Source organism: Pseudorca crassidens, chromosome 19 (genome assembly GCF_039906515.1).
Source record: "Pseudorca crassidens isolate mPseCra1 chromosome 19, mPseCra1.hap1, whole genome shotgun sequence".
In the NCBI taxonomy this organism is placed as follows: domain Eukaryota; kingdom Metazoa; phylum Chordata; class Mammalia; order Artiodactyla; family Delphinidae; genus Pseudorca; species Pseudorca crassidens.
The window spans coordinates 39613613-39631403 of record NC_090314.1 but is presented as its reverse complement, the minus strand read 5'-3'; the positions used below and the strand labels follow the sequence as shown (position 1 = coordinate 39631403).

At 37.5% G+C, this 17791-nt stretch overlaps 1 protein-coding gene across 12 annotated transcripts in view; it reads right to left on the bottom strand.

The window, feature by feature from the left end:
* SPAG9 (sperm associated antigen 9) overlaps positions 1-17791 on the bottom strand; it is a 142788-nt gene that overhangs the window by 18492 nt on the left and 106505 nt on the right. For 11 of the 12 annotated variants that reach the window (XM_067714780.1, XM_067714781.1, XM_067714786.1 and 8 more), the window contains 13 exons: positions 16259-16316; positions 14430-14582; positions 13910-13961; positions 11762-11892; positions 9193-9249; positions 8024-8197; positions 7368-7497; positions 6457-6546; positions 6039-6206; positions 5406-5577; positions 3032-3250; positions 2554-2749; positions 799-924 (listed from right to left, as the gene is read on the bottom strand). In XM_067714780.1, the coding sequence (XP_067570881.1) occupies positions 799-924; positions 2554-2749; positions 3032-3250; positions 5406-5577; positions 6039-6206; positions 6457-6546; positions 7368-7497; positions 8024-8197; positions 9193-9249; positions 11762-11892; positions 13910-13961; positions 14430-14582; positions 16259-16316 (1726 nt within the window). The remainder of the gene's footprint in view (positions 1-798; positions 925-2553; positions 2750-3031; positions 3251-5405; positions 5578-6038; positions 6207-6456; positions 6547-7367; positions 7498-8023; positions 8198-9192; positions 9250-11761; positions 11893-13909; positions 13962-14429; positions 14583-16258; positions 16317-17791) is intronic. The other variant, XM_067714783.1, reaches the window with a different exon arrangement.

Below are 17791 nucleotides of genomic sequence, written 5' to 3'. Positions count from 1 at the left end.
TTTAAACGGTTGGAAAAAAATCAAAAGGAGAGTATTTCATGACATACGAGACATATGAAATTCAGTGTTCATAAGTTTTATTATTATTGGAACATAGCCACACCAGTTCACTTCAATGCAGCGGCTGCTTTTGCACCACGACAGCATAGTTGAGAAGTTGCTACAAAGATCATATGGCCACGAAACCTAACATATTTCTTATGTGACCCTTCAAAGAAAAAGTGTGCCAAACCTTCATTCTGTAGCGTGAGACCTTTATGGGAAAGACGTACTAGTGATCCTGTTTAACTTTAGGAGAAGCACAAGTCTGTAAGACTCCCCACACGACTACAAAGTCCTATAATGTCTGTTATCATCTCCTAAGCTTTCAGACTCTGATTTGTCCTGGTTTTCCTAGAAGTTATGTTTACAATTGGGCCCTCCTGAAGCCAAAGAGATTGTTTAATCCTTGATATTCCCTGAACACACTCTAGCTTATATAAACCTTTTGTTGTTCAGGATCTCCTATTTCTAGATCACCCAGATTTTAAAGTTTTATTTACCTCTTTTTCCAAGAATATTATATAAAAGGAACATCCTGTGACAAACATATGGTTTACCATTCAGAACCAATGCAAGTCAAAGTCCAGTTTATGAGGCAGTTGCAACATAACCTCAAAATTGTGCGTATATAAAATTCTTTGCTTTAATAAGCACTTTGTGTTTGTATTTGTATGTACCACATTTTAGTTATTTTCTGATTTCAAAAGCAAAAATGAAAGACTAAAGATTTCTAATATTAAAAGAGTTGGTACCTACCAGCCATTCTGAGCTCCAAGCCACATAGTTGGTAAAAGGCTACTCATTTTCTGGGCTTCCTCTCTCATCAGGTCTTGTTCATTTTGTAATACTGATATTTGATCTTTATATGCATCTGAGTCATTACTGGAAAAGGTGAGACAAAGGAAAAAAATCTGAATATGTTTAGCTACAGTTTTCAGGGATTGATCATTTCTATATTTTAGTTTACAGTTTAAAAAAAAATCAAATAATCGAACACTAAATTCCAGTAAAGCCAAAGTTAAATGCTTATATTAAACATTTCAAAAAGAGAGAGAGAGAGAGAGAGAGAGAGAAAGAAAGAAAGAAAGAAAGAAAGAAAGAAAGAAAGAAAGAAAGAAAGAGAAGAAGAGAGAGAGAGGGAGGGAAGGACGGAGGGAGGGAGGGAGGGAGGGAGAAAGTGGAGAAGGAAGGAAGGAAGAGAGGCAAGGCAATGAGGTGCAGGGGGGAGGGAGAGATAAGAAAGAAGTGAAAGAAATATAAATCCATATATTTCAGCAATTGTTAGAAGTAACATTAAGATACTAGGAAGCTCAAGGTACAGAGAACTGAGTTAAGACACGGTGATGAAATATAACAGTGAATATCCAGACTATACTTAAGGTTCTCCCTTACAGTTATTTTGAATTTTATGAGTTTCTTCTGTGGGGAGAGAAAGAAGAGAGATAGTTTGTTTAAAAACCACACACATACACACACACACACGAGGGTGAATTATAAAGAATTTGCTAAAATAAATTAATAAGCTGAAACATGCTTGTATTCTACCCCAAAACCTTCATTCTTTGGACTGTCAGAGGACATTTAGTAAAAAAAAAAAAAAAGCATAACTGGGATATCAAATTCAAAACAGACAAACAAATCAGTAAGTCCAAAAAGATAACTTTATTCTTAAATTAACAATTAAATGTTAAGAGACACCTGGTTGCTCTATTCATTAAGAGGAAGAATATTAAATTGTAAAAAGACTCCAGTTTTGATAGACTCCCATCAGCTTTCTATAAGGCCTAGAGAAGGCAAGAAAGAAAATTAAAGAATTTGCTAAATGGGCCTTATTTTCAAAGGAAGAATCTAAAACAAATTGTTTTCTGGGCTTCCCTGGTGGCACAGTGGTTGAGAGTCCGCCTGCCGATGCAGGGGACACGGGTTCGTGCCCCGGTCCGGGAGGATCCCGCGTGTCGTGGAGCGGCTGGGCCCGTGAGCCATGGCCACTGAGCCTGCGTGTCCGGAGCCTGTGCTCCACAACGGGAGAGGCCACAGCAGTGAGAGGCCCGCGTACCGCAAAAAAAAAAAAAAAAAAAAAAAAAAAAAGGGTCATTGAAACCCACATGGGAAATTTAAATTTAAATGGCCAATTTCACTGACAAAGTGGGTGTGAGAGTAGGAGAAGGGATTAAAATGGCAGAGAGTTATTAACAGAATAGAAGACAGTGAGTACAACAATTAACAAAAAATCATACCAAAAGAGAAAATGACTGGGAAGATTTTGACTAATATACCTTATAAGTAAGTTTTTTTTAAGTTGGAAGGAATAGAGAACAAATGGGTGAAAAAATATGTCTAGAGAGAATGCAATGGAAGGAAAAGATGAAGACATAGTTGGAGTAAGTAATAACATCTAAATCTACCACAACAACGTCAAATAGTAGGAATATTTTGACTGCTTGAGATCATTTTGGTTCCTTTTATGTGTGCACTTATCTGGTTCCCTAAATTGTTAACCCATTTGTATACCTTGACTGATATACTGGTGAGAGGTCTTCTGGGATTTGAACTCCCAAAGGATCTGTAAAAACATGCTCTGTGTACACGCCAGTTTGGGAGATATCCACGGTATCTTCAGCTGACCCTGCATTGCCTTCTGTAGCTTCAGTTGCTTCTTCTGCTGTTGGAACATTTTCATCAACCTCACTATTTTCTGTTTCCTTTTCTACAAAATAAATAAAACATGCTAACGATCCTAAGTTTGAGCTTTTCTTCCAATAATTTCCCCACACACAAACCCCCTCTATAGAATTCCACTCTGCTACTCCCTTTTCCTCCACACTATGTAATAAGACTGAGGATTCTTGATTTCATTTAACATTCATCACTCGATCTTCTTTCAAGCTCTTTCATCCTTGTTACTTTAAGGTCTAAGTTTAGTCCATAATGAGGCATCTGGGACAGGCTCAGACTCTATACAGACGGTATCTAAGGAGGACAGACATACCTGGTGGTTTTTCTATCACTGGAGATGTTCCGTTGGTACTAGGGGAAGTGGCAGCTGCTGTCACACCTTCTGTAGAACAACCAACCACCGTGATGCCTCCCAACAGGCTGTCTGTCTCTGCTGAGCTATTGCTTGTCATGCTTCCACATAAAGATGCTTTGTCTACTTGTCCGGATTCTGAAAGCTCTTCTCCTGCGGGGTAGTCTGTTTCTCGTGCTCCTGAAAAACAAGATAAACCTTCGTTTAATAGCTCAGTAAACTCCTATAAATAGCATTTTCTCCATTAAGGCAACAATAGGTTTGAAATAAGGCAACAATAGGTTTGAAATAAGGCAACAATAGGTTTGAAATAAGGCAACAATAGGTTTGAAATTTCAGTAAACTCCTATAAATAGCATTTTCTCCATTAAGGCAACAATAGGTTTGAAATAAGAGTGCAGGTGAGACAAAGAGCTATTCAAATACACTGCCAAGATGGTAACTAAATTTTATTTAAACTAATTTAAACTCAATTCACAATTTGAGAAAGTAGCTTAAAAAATTAAGATAATACTTCTATTAACGCAAGCACAAGTAAACCTGAAAATGTCAGAAATGACATTTCTGTTCTTAATATGAGCTCTTAAGCAGCCGCCTAATGAAATTAAAAACAATGAAATCTAGGGCTTCCCTGGTGGCGCAGTGGTTGAGAATCTGCCTGCCAATGCGGGGGACACAGGTTCGAGCCCTGGTCTGGGAGGATCCCACGTGCCGCGGAGCAACTGGGCCCGTGAGCCACAACTACTGAGCCTGCGCATCTGGAGCCTGTGCTCCACAACAGGAGAGGCCGCGATAGTGAGAGGCCCGCACACCGCGATGAAGAGTGGCCCCCGCTCTCCGCAACTGGAGAAAGCCCTCACGCAGAAATGAAGACCCAACGCAGCCAAATAAATAAATAAATAAATAAAATAAAAAAACAAAAACAATGAAATCTAATTATATCTGACAAGGTAGCAAAAAATTTTTTTAATTATCTCTATTACTATTTGAAATATGAACTTCCACCACTATAAAAATTAATACAGGACTTCCCTGGTGGCACAGTGGCTAAGAATCCGCCTGCCAATGCAGGGGACATGGGTTCTATCCCTGGTCCGGGAAGATCCCACATGCCATGGAGCAGCTAAGTCCGTGAGCCACAACTACTGAGCCTGTGCTCTAGAGCCTGCGAGCCACAACTACTGAGTCCGAGTGCCACAACTACTGAAGCCTGGGTGCCTAGAGTCTGTGCTCCGCAACAAGAGAAGCCGCCGCAACGAGAAGCCCGCGCACCACAATGAAGAGTAGCCCCCGCTCGCCGCCAACTAGAGAAAGCCCACGTGCAGCAACGAAGACCCAACGCAGCCATAAATAAACAAACAAATAAATAAAATTAATACAGCCTAGGTGTATACAGTGCCTTAAGATATTAGTAACACATTTAAAAACTAAGCATTTACCATAAAAAAATAAACCTCTTCAGTTCTCTTTATTTAGAAAGCTGTTTTTATTCCTATCACATTACAAAAAATTTTTTGTAGTAAAATATACATATATACTACACAAAATTTTCCATTTTAACCATTTTAAGTGTACAATTCAGTGGCATTAATTACATTCACAATGTTGTACAGCCATCACAGCTATGTCCAAAACTTTTCTGTCACCACACATAGAAAATCTGTACCAATTAAACAATAACTCTCTGCTCCCTGAGCCCCTACCACTGGTAATCTTTAATTTAATTCTGTCTTTATGAATTTGCCTAGTCTAGATAGCTCATGTAAGTGGAATCATACAATATTTGTGTCTGAGTTGTTTCCAAGGTTAATCCATGTTATGGCATGTATCAATATCTCATTCCTTTATATGGCTGAATAATATTCCACTGTGTAGATATAACATCAACCTCTTTAATTTTTGGGGGGCGGGGGCTGCGCCGCGTGGCATGCGGGATCTTAGTTCCCCGACCAGGGATGGAACCCATGCCCCCTGCAGTGGAAGCACGTAGTCCTAACCACTGGATCGCCAGGGAATTCCCTTTAATTTTTAAACCAATGTTTTAACATCACATAATATTTAATACACAACTTTAGAAGGCCTTCCCTTACTATTCAATCTAAATAGCCCCTTGCCCTCTGCCACCCACTTATCTTCTCAAATTTCCATTGTTTTACTTTCTTCACAGTATCTGAAAATATCTTTGTTAGTCATTTGTTTCCAGTTTATTTTTGGTCTTCACCAACTAGAAAATAAACTCCGTGAGAGAGTGGTACATAACTATCTCCAGTAACCAGTCGGTTCTTGCCAGTAAGGAGCTGTGGGCGGTGGGAAGAGAGGAGCATGGTACTCTTACCTGGTACACTTGCTATACACAGAACATGAGAGTTGCAAACAGTGAAACTATCTAGGATGTTGCCTGGTTGGACAGCATCAATAATGATAACTTTTGTAGCTGAATGAGTGCTGGTACAGATCCAGACTAGACTGGATAATTCTTCTTGATTTTTTAACTCCTTCTGCTGCTCCTGCATAGGCAAAGTAAGGAAAATGAATGTTTAAAATGAGACATATGTGTAAATATCCATGCGGCTGTGCCTCTACACTAAAGGACAATACTATTTCAAGTTTATTTCCAGATTATTTGGAAGGCTGAAAGTATAACCACCTTTCAACAATAATTAGTAGACTAAGAACTAGCAGTTAAAGCAGATCAGTGTTAAAGCTGTTCTATATCTTGACTGTGAGGATTGCTACATAGGTGCATCCCTTGGTCAAAACTCTTTGAACTGTATCCATTTAGAGAGTACATTTTATTTTATGTAAAATATACTCCAGTAAAACTGATTTAAAAGAGAGAGAGGGGGGATGAGGAGTAAGCAAGGGCGTAGTAACCCCAATTAGAAGTTGGACCCAGAAGTAAGTTTGAGATCAAAGAGCTAAGCAATTAGTCTCAGAAACTGGGTCAATTGTTAGTGTAAGCACTTACCTTAAGTTCCTGATCTAACTTGTCTAAACTGCTCTGAGATGCACTTCGCTGTTCACTGCCTTCTGCATCCAAACCAGCAACATCCTTGTAAAAGACACTCGCTCCAACCACAGAGCCACCGTCTCTGGTCTTCCCACCTGACAAACTGACTCCAACAGCACACCACAGCTTTTTTGGTTAAAAAAAAGATGGTATTAAGTCACTTTCTCTCTAAAAATGTTTACAACTTTTCACATTTCTTTAAAAGATCTAATGATTACAAACAGAGGGCTCTAAAAATATTCAAAGTATTCCAGTCTAAAACTACAAAATGAACAATAACCTTGCCCACGAAAGTAGAATTTAAACTTTTTTGGTTTTAGGAAAAACTTCACCAAGATTTTAAGCAATATTACCATTAACTTCAAAATTAATTTACCTTCATTGATGTATCTTTTTCATCTAGAGGTCTGAGATAGACAGGTACAGGTAAATTTTTCATCTTATTTTCCCCTTGTCCATTGGTTACCTAATAATTGGGGAGGGGAGAAAAAGACACACTGGGTAAGCCTCATCAAAAGTGAACTTACAGGGCTTCCCTGGTGGCACAGTGGTTGAGAGTCCGCCTGCCGATGCAGGGGACATAGGTTCGTGCCCTGGTCCGGGAGGATCCCACGTGCCGCGGAGCGGCTGGGCCCATGAGCCGTGGCCGCTGGGCCTGTGCGTCTGGAGCCTGTGCTCCGCAACGGGAGGGGCCGCAGCGGGGAGAGGCCCACGTACCGCAAAAAAAAAAAAAGTGAACTTACAGAACCACTGAGACATGGACAAGCACTGCTGTAACATATTTATTCTATGAAGTCAAGTTCAAGTTAACTTTGTCATTCTTATTTGAAAAATAAGCAGAAAATCAAGTGGCAATTAGAGAAAATAAGATGCTGCTTTGGGAGCTCAGAAAAGATACATTAACTCACAGACCTGTTAGTGCACGTGTGTGTGTGTGTGTGTGTGTTAGGGGTAGGGAATACTTTTAAACAACAGATACTGTTTTGTTTTTTTTTAACAAAATCTTCAAATATTAAAATAGAATAGGATACCCCAAGTCACATGTACTCAGCCACCTCCTATTGACCCCTCTCCTTCCTCACAGAACTCAGAGGCATTTCTCTTGAGCTGAAGGGCTCAAGAAAACCGCCTAAAAACCAGTACCCTCAATACTTCTCTAAACGTGTGCCAAATCCATGCCACTTGAAACTGAGCAGATTGGGACGTGTAGTTCGAGTCTTTCATGCCCAGGCCTACTCCTCCCCCTTGCATTTCCCATTAGATGCTCTTACCATGTTCAAACGTTACCTGTTTGTACTTTTGAGGCAGACTCCAGCCAAAAGCCTGCACTCTACCATCTTCCTTCTGAACATGTGCCTTTACCTGACGATACTGTTCTCTCTTCTGTTCTCTGCGTGAGGCTAAACTAGCTTCAGTTCTAAAAGGGAAAGAAATTTCCTTTTTAAGTTAAGTGAATATAACAACAGCTTATCTCCCCTCCCCTGCTAAAATAGCATAAATAACAAGAAAAAATTACCTTGTGTCAGGCAGTTTACAGACACTATATAATTTAATCCTAACATCTCTAAGGTAGGTTATCATACTCATTTTATAGGTAGAGACACTGGGGCTCTGAGAGATTAACTTTCCCAAGTTCATCTACCTAGTGAGGAGCAGGGTCAGGATGGAAAGCCAGTTCCTTCTGACAACAGAGGAAATGATCAAACAACTAGGACAAGGGCTTATATAGGTCTTCAACATTTCTATTAATATTTATCAATGTTGTCAAACTAGCAAAAAGGAGATTTTAAAACATTTCTCCTCTTTATGAAAACTAGGAGCAACGTACTTAAAGGCAGTCAAGTTATAGGAATAGTTTCTTTATAGCTGATCTGATAAGGGGCAAGAATATTCTGAACTGTTAGGTTATTTAGGGTGTAACCGCTAGTCTGAAAAATACTTACTCTTCGCTAAGGAAATCAAAGGCTTTGGACTTATCCCCTGGGAGCTGAGATAAGGTGCTGCTTCTTTTCTTGACGGAAGGAGTAACGTGAGAGGTGGGTGCATTGTACTTCAGATTAACCGGTGGTTCAGGCTTCTTAGTAGTGTTACTTGAGGAGCTGAAAAGTCTGCTGAAACTAAAAGGAAAATGAGAGGATGTGTGTGTGCAGTGTGTGTGTGTATTACATGCATGGTTAAGAACAATCCATCATTTTCCCCAAATTCCAGAGAGCTTTTACAAGGAAATGAGTTAGAAACCAGCAAAAAGATTTTTTGTAGTTACACACTGCAACCTCAGCAATAACTCACAGCCAAACTCAGACATTCAGGAAAGAGAAACTATTGCCTAGAGTGGCAGATCCCTGTTCTTTAATTAGCAACCCTCATAATGAAAGGAAGGAGCTCTTGAGTACAGGGAACTTCTCGTAATGAAGAAATAAAATAAGACGGTTCCTTTAGCCAGCCAGTGGTTGTTAAACAGCAAGGTTATGGCTGCACGGTTTGAACAGAAGCTTAGTAAGCCACTTCTAAAAATAGTCATAATAAAGTACTAGAACACATACTACCATTTTAACACGTACCTTATACATTTTTTTAGTAACCTCAATTTAAATAACTATTTTCACATCCACTCAAAAAAGAGAAAAAAACCTATTTCTATTAAATACCAGAAAAAATTCACCAAAAAAGGGCACGTTTTAAGCACAGTAAATGCACAGTACTTCCAGCACAAACACAGTTCAAGTCCAAAACGCACAGGCACACACACAACTCAACCCCACAGACACTGAATTTCTAATCTTCACTTTGTAAAGTTCCTTACAATCACACAACCAGTGAATCAGTAACTTTAATGGGGATCCAGAAAACTATCAACTCTAAAAATAATTCCCCATTATTGTATGTAATTTAGTAGAGGATTCCACTAAATGCACAACCAACATGATGCATCTTACGATAGTCCTCAAGAACAGCCTTACCGAGCCGGCATACTACATACCAAAAAGAAAAAGTTCAGTTTAGCTATATACCCTAAATTTAAGAAAGAAAGCAAAAAGAAAGAAATCATTTGTGAAAATAAATTTTGATTCTAATCTCATCTCAGAGTCTTTGTGTGTTTTTAGATACTTACAACTGCCAAATGCTTGACCTTTTTTTTTCCTGCATGGCTGGATTTTCTCTTGATGCACTACAGGGAAAGGGAAAGAGAAGGGGTGGGAGACAGAGAGAGAGATGTTTAGTGAGGTAGTCTAGCTTTCTATCTGAAGAACAAGGGACCCAAGAAGTTCATGAAATACATGGAGGAGAGTCAACAATTTCAGCAAATAGTTACTTCGACCTATTGTGTCAGTCAGTCTGTTAAGGCCGATACAACTAATATAAATAAAATTCCATCCCTCCCTCAAAGAGCTCAGACTACTGATAAGAGACAAAATTATTATCTGGGCTGGACAGATAGCCAACAAGCCTGAATGTTACTATTTCAATTTTTTATTGAAGAGATATCCTCCAACTTCCCTTTTTATTAAAATATTGCATTGTAATTCCCTGTCTCTACATAAAGGTACCATTTGTTTTACACTTCCAGCTCTCAAAAATTAGCTTGTAACTTTAGTGTTCTGATGGGTCATTTTTCACAGGACTAAAACTTTTCCATTACTGAAAAGCTGACCAGGGAAGAAAATAAACTGCATTGGGACTTCCCTGGTGGTCCAGTGGTTAAGAATCCACCTTCCAATGCAAGGGACGAGGGTTCAATCCCTGGTCAGAGAACTAAGATCTCACATGCCATGGGGCAACTAAACCCACACACCACAGCTACTGAGCCCGTGCGCTCTGGAGCCCACACGCCACAACTAGAGAGAAGCCCGGGCACCGCAACTAAAGATCCTGACACAGCCAAATAAATAAATTAATATTTAAAAAAAAAGAAAGAAAAGAAACTGCATTGATTCAATAATTCGACAAAATTTCAAAAAGAAAAAAAAAGGCACTGCAAATTGATTTAGTAAGGTTGTAAGGTTTCTGCTATGACTGTCAGAGTCCCCTTTTCATTTCTTTTTTTAAGGACTGAATTTAAAACATATTTTAATTCAATGAAGAAAGTTAAGCCACCATTTTTATTCACCTGTTGACTACCATTTCACTGCTAGAATTAAAAATAGGAATGAAAAGTGGAACCTGACTATATGCCTCAGTTTTTTAACTATTCACTCATTATTTATTCCATATCCCTTAAAAGCTGGAGTTAAGAACATACTTGTTAGTATATTAGTTTCTCTGTCCAATAAATAAAGATTAAGATAGTAATCTTCTTCCTTCTTAGCAGCTACAAGGAATTACAACTTTTGCAAATTGTAAATGTGCTATACAAAATGTTTTTATTACTATTAAGTAAAGGACATAATCATAAGGAAGTAACAGTTGGTGGTTAGAAAATATTTTCATAAACTTTAAAACAAGGTGTCAGTGTGTACTATTATTGGTAAATCTGATGTGACAATCCAAACTGAAAAATATGGGCAAATTAGGGGGCAACTAGTTTACAAACTTTTCGTGAGCTCTTTCTAAAATTAAAATAAGGAACGCTGCTACTGAAGATATGACCATTAGATGGCAGCATTAGGTGAGATTTAAGATCCAACTTATAAAGATGTCAACTGAAGGTTGCTTTTTGCATGACTACTCAGAAAGGGGGGGGGGGGTGGAAATCAGGAATATTTTACAGGAAGTCACTGACTAGGACTGATTTCGTTCCCTATGTGGCAAATGAAAACTTTACCTCTTCCTGACATTACACAGCATGATGTAACCTGACATCATTACAGCATTCTGGTTCCTTGCTCTGGCTGGACTATGGCCCAACTGCATGCCTGAAGAATGCACTTTTGCACTGCAAAAGTAGTGTCAGTTTCTACATTCTTTCAAAAAATGACTAAAGAAATTTTCACATATTGAGGTGTGGGGAAGTATTCTGGCTTATACATGATTTAACTCAAATGTTATGTGAACTAAAACAGCCTATTTGTGGCCTATCAAACATATACTGTACATATGCTTTCATTATTAAAGAAAAGGGTGCACTGACCAGAAGTAAAGAATGTCCATGTTAAAGATAAAGATGAAATGCCTCCCTTCCTGGGACACCAATGCTGGTACTCACTCTTTTGACGATAAGACTCCCTTCCCAGGTGTCAAGGCCATACTGACTCACTGTGTACACGCTTATCTGGTTTTTTTGAAACCTTGAAGGAATGTATCTGTGACTTGTTTGATGTTATTTGTTCTGACAAGATATAAAACTGTGCTGAAAACCATGCCTCTCCGGAGCAGCTCCTCAGAGATATCCAACAAGCTGTCTCCCAGGCTGCAGTCCTCCACTTGGCTCAAATAAAATTCTTTTCTATTCCAATTATAGATTGTTTACTGATTATTTTCATTGACAGACCATCATTTAATTGCCCTTTAGAGGTTGTGGGAATATTCTCCAAGAGGCCTCACTGGCCCAAAAGGGACCCACTTTGATCACATTCTGTTACTAACTGCTAGTGTTTCTTTAGACCTCTCTTAGTAAACAGAGCAATGGGCTTGGATCCCCAAGGCAGGACTCTAGTTCTGAATAAAGAAATGAATATCAGTAAACAATCAGTAACCTAGTAAACAAAGACGAGAAAAACACCAGAGGTACTTCTCATACAAACCGAATCATCTCTGTCCATCGAACAGCTTCCTGAAGCTCCATCAATCTCTCTTTATATTGGTTTCTCTCCATTAGAACTCGGGCCATTTCTACTCTAGTAAACCGCTTCCTTTGGGCTGTGGGAATATCACTCTATAACGAAAAGAAGACTAGAGATCACTCTGGGAGCCTGTATCTGTTTTAGTGTTATCGCAGACTTCAGTAAAAATTTTAAGCTTTTAACATTCCTTAATTTCTAATCTAATGGATAACAAAAAAAAAGGTCTAATAAAAATAAAATCAATAAAGAGATATACTTAATTATTTATTACTGAAAAAAGTAGACAATTTAATTCCTCAATATAAATACAAATATTTGAATATATTATAAAGGAAATACAAAGAATAGTGCAGGTTTTGAAGAAAAACAAAAAGGCTGTTATCTCTATAGATTTAATACACTCGCCTGGAAATGTTGTTCTCACAACAGTATTTTAAATCCATGTTCTATAACAAATACTAGTTATTCAGAAAATAGTTACAAGTAAGTTCCTAAAGGGGTTCATTTATCTCAAACTACCAATCTACATACACACTCAAAGCCAGCGAAAAGCATAAAAACCTGTTGGCTAGCTACCAAGGTACCCAATGCTAGGAGTCACTAAAACACCAAAAGAAATATAACAAGATGGAGACAACTGTATTAACCAGAATTATTATTAGGGAGAATAAGGAATGTGAGCATGGTACGACCCCAAAGGGGCATGCTCAAGTCAACTTCCTTCTACTGCTGATTTCTAAAGGCTCTTCTGGAGAGAAGGTTGGGTTAACTGTAGGGCTTTTGTTTTGCTCAGTGCAGTATGCACATTTTGAATCACAGCTGAAAGGCATGGGACAGAAAGAAAGAGGCTGAGCTTAGCTTATCCCTCAGCAGTCTCCTTCTTTGTCCTCCTGCTGCAGAACTTAACCTCTCCTTTTAAAAAAAGTCAAACAACAAATGATCAAAGGATTTTGAGTTTGCAACACAGCAATCCCACTACTAGGAATATACCCTGAAAAACCAGAAGACTCTCACTGTAATGTTCATAACAGCATTGTTGGTGGTAGTAAAAAGCTGAAAATAACCTAAATATTCATTTACAGGAAAACAGATACAGAAATTGTAGTATATTCATAATGGGATATTATAAAGCAGTGAACATGAATGAACTATACCACTATACTACAACTAGGGTAAATATAAAAAACATAATACTGAGAAAAAGAAGCAAGTCTCCAAAGCTAAATACATATAAAACACAAAAACAGTGAAAATTAACCATACCTTGTAAGGATACATACATGTGTGGTATGATAAAATTATTTTTTTTCAAGTTAAGAAAATGATAAATACAGCATAGCAGTTTCCTCTAGAGGGAAGAGCATAGGGTATCTTCAATGTTTGATAATGTTCTAGTTCTTAGGTTAAATGGTAGGTTCATAATGTTAATTTATTATAATGTTAATTATAAGTTATTATTCATAACTTACATGTTACATATATTTTTAAATGTATCAAATATTATATAAAAACACAAATAAGAGATTGAAGGGGCACAAAATAATCATTCTGATCAGGACATCCATATATCTCAAGTTTGATACTTGACCGGCAAACACCTGTGACAGGAATGATACCCTAGCTACTGACAGAATAACTGGCATGCTAATAACATTGGCAAGAAGTTCATATTTATTCTTTTGTATTTATATGTTGACAACAATATGGGCTAATTGCCTAGTATTAAAGTTTCTAGACTTTATCTTTTTATGTTTAATACCATTAAACTATTTTTATTCTTAAGGTTTTCATATATTTCTAAGTTAAAATTTGAAACAAAACAAAAACAAAAAACTCCAAAATATCCCACCAGGTCCTTGAGCTTGAATAGGCAAACACAAGTCAGAGCACAAAGCCATGGAGGAAAAATGAGCACACTGTGCGTAGCTAGAAAGCTTAGCATCTGGATACTATGTGGGAGCACAATCTAGACTATTCATGATCATAAGCACGATTTTAACTTTTTCTTTTCATCTTTATAATGCTATACCCAAAGCTTAATTAACAAGATTTCCCCAAAATACCAAAATATGGTAAGTTAAGAAAACAAGTCCAAAATTATAAACCTACATCATCATCATCTTTTGCTTTTTGCCTTGCATCTTCAGCCTCTGCACGAGCTCTAGTGGGGGGTAAAAAACAAAACATGTTATTTGAGTTGACCTCACCTTTTTAAAGAATAAAGAACAGGTCAAAAATTTTAACTACCACTAAATGATTATTTTTCTTTTTCCAAACAGGGTATTTAGCTGCTTTCATTTAGGGGAACATTATCATAGCACTGTTCTCAGAAAACCAGGCATTAAAGAAAAGGAAAATAATGAATGTTTACAGTTTCCTGATTAGCAATATTTGAACAGCTCTCCTAACTTCTTTCACATCATGACATGCACAAAAAATTATAATATTCAATAAATGGAAGGGTCTGTTCAGAGCAGAGGCAATCAGCCAAGCACTTAACCCTATCCCAGGCAGCTCTGGGGCCTTTGTGACGAGAGCGCTAAAGGTAGCAGTCTCGGGGTTACACCTATAACCTTGGTGGCACACTGGCAAAGCTTGTTTGGTTTAGAACAATATAGTGAAAACTTACTTCCTAAGCTCTTCCTCCAATTCTCTGTTCTTCTCCTCTAGCTTCAGCTTGGCTTGTTTCACAGCCTCCAACTCCCCTTGCAGCACGTCTTTCTCACAGGTAAGTTCATCCACTTTTGCTATCAAATCATTCTTCACTACATTCAACGCATTTCTAAGAAACACATATTTCAAGAGCACCATTACAAGTAAATATTCTTTCTATCTCACAGCTTATTTCTCTTGTAGACTAAAGTAACTACAATCATAAGGCTAAATAATGACTGAAACCTTCAAAGGTATTCTACCTGATGTGTCTGTAGATAAAGGTTTAAAAAAAAACCCACAAAGCAATGGTCTGTTTTCTTATCAAACAAAGAATAAACGGAGGAACTTCCCTGGTGGTCCAGTGCCTAAGACTCCATGCTCCCAATGCAGGGGGCCCGGATTAGGTCCCTGGTCAGAGAACTAGATCCCACATGCTGCAGCTAAGAGTTCACATGCTGCAACTAAAGATCCCGCATGCTGCAGTGAAGATCATGCGTGCCGCAACTAAGACCCAGTGCAGACAAATAAATAAATATTTTTTTAAAAAGAAGAATAAATGGATAAGGCAAGGCAGACCACTAAATTATTAAAAAGTCAGAATTAAATAAAATTAAACTTTTAACAAATAGCATCCAGGACTTCCCTGGTGGTACAGTGGTTACAAATCCACCTACCAATGCAGGGGACGTGGGTTTGATCCCTGGTCCGGGAAGATCCCACATGCTGCGGAGCAACTAAGCCCGTGCGCCACAACTACTGAAGTCTGTGTGCCCCAGAGCCTGCATGACGCAACTTCTGAGCCCACGTGCCTCAACTACTGAAGCCGGAATGCTCTAGGGCCCGTGTGCTGCAACTACTGAAGCCTGTGCGCCTAGAGCCCATGCTCCGCAACAAGAGAAGCCACCCCAATGAGAAGCCTGCGCACCGCAACAAAGAGCAGCCCCCGCTCGCTGCAACTAGAGAAAACCCGCACACAGCAACGAAGACCCAACGCAGCCGAAAATAAATAAAATAAAGTGGTTAATTAAACAAACAAACAAACAAATAGCATCCATAAGGGTACCGTTCTTAATAAGTTCTGAAAAGATATTATCTAATCAACAAAGTAAAACTAATCCTTGAATTTACCTTTAATAATTAATAAGAAAGTCTAACCTTGAAAAAAATGAAAAAAAAAATCTAAGATCTAGCTCCTTTTGCGTATCATGGACATAGGACGTCATTAGAGCTACATTCTGTTTTGGATGTACACAGATGTTCCAAAGTTGCTCTGACACAGCAAATTTACAAAGGGGCCTGATCTGCTTTTCCACGTAACTCAGGACCCACTGCACTAAACAAAACTCCAATGTGTTTGAGGGCCTAAGTAAGACTCCACAAATTGCTACTATGGAGGAGAGTTCTGAAGAGGTGGGCCGCATATAGATAAAAACATTTATGCAGAAATAAAAGAAGCCCCAAGAGGAGAGAGAAGAAAATAGATATCCCAGGGGAGGGAGCAAAAACCACATAGGACACATCCAGAAGATTAAGAGAAAGGCATGGATACTTGCAGGGTAGAAAGGAGATCAAAATCTGTTTCTGAAAAGAACAGAGTAATGAAACACACCATCAGTGAAATTAGGTCTCATTAACTATTTGCTTGTGTACGTGTGTATGCACAAGCCCACACACAGAGAAGTGGAAGGACGTGGGGTAGTGAGACTGCATTCGTGCTATGTTAAATTAAAGATGTGCCATTGAATTGGGTGAGAAGAAAATTCAGTATCTTTTGTTGCCTGTTAAAATTTTGCATATACTTACTTGGTTTCCAACAGTTGTGTATTTTCCAATATAAGATTCTCAACTTCACGACCCATTCCTATCAAAGAAAAAAGATAAAAACTTTGAAAATAAATTTATTAAAATTATATAAACTTATAATAAGCTATAGTCTCAAATTTTATTTTATAAATTTTATCTGTCCTTTAGTAATCTCGTTTTGTCTATAATTTCATTTTATGTATCTACTTGTATGGATTATAAAATTATAAATAATTATCTACCACAAAACAAAGCTAAAGATTTTCTTAGTCTGTATTTTGCTTCTCATAGATAATATTTCAAAAGAATGAAGACTTTTCTGCCAAATATTCTAAAAAGTAGCAGTATTTAGGGGGAAAAGAGAGTAGCATTAATACGGATCAGAAATCATTTCTAAATCACACCTGTTATTGCAGGCTTTTGCCTAAAAATTAGGTCTTATTAATAGAGAACAGGAAGAAACAAGAAAGACCCCAATGCAGATGAAACCTTACCAAAGAAATTATGGTCTTAAAGCCCATGCATTCCATGTAAAGCAAAAACAAAGAACAAGAAATGTTTTATGTAAGAAACAGAATGAAAATAGATCATTAATCTGTAGTTTTAGCCATGATACGAAAAACATCTGAAATCACAATGTCATGATTTAACGCATAATGATGTGCAAAAGACAGAAATCAAGGTGATTTCCTTCATTCATAAGGATGTTCTGATATGTTACCAATTCTTTTGCAAAATAAAATTGAATATAATTAGAGTGAAAATCCCAGATCAATAATATAAAGATTTCTTCAAAGTGCCACCTCTGAAATGATAATGCTTAGTGGTCAATTTATACAATCATGCTTAATAATTTAATGAGTACTGTAAGGTAGGCGGTAGAGCATTCAATGCAAGATCCAATGTAGTGATCTTTAGGGAGAAGAAAGCTATTTAGTTTGCTACTCACAAGAAACTGAAGAAATCAAACAACACATTAGGGAATATACCTCAGAAAGTTACAACAGAGCAAAGCAAGCACAACAAAAAACCCATCACTCCACTAATATTGGTAAATCACATACAATGGAAGTAATATTCATAACCCACCTAAAAAAGGAAGTAAATAACTCTAATGAAAACAATGTAAGTTAAAGGAGTTAACATGTCTCTTTATTTTAAAAAAAGGTAATATTTCAAATAACTTAAAGATAATTTAAAACGCAACTAATCTAGGAATGCTAAAAGTTCAATGCTCACATATGGACTCATATTTTGTCTGTATTATAATTACCTCAAATATTCTTAAAGAAGAAGGTACTTCTGCCATGAAGAATAAATATCAGAAACAGTAGCTTATTTAATCATCTACATATTTCCAAAAGCTGAAAATAAAGACAAACTAAAAGTTTCCAAATTCCAATTTAAAAATGAATTTTGACAAGATATGTTGAAATATTTGCTTTAAACACTAATGTTAACTTTTCAATAAAGCTATAGAGTCAAAAGAAATATGGTTAAGGTTGGGTGAAAAGTTTATATAATGACTATGTT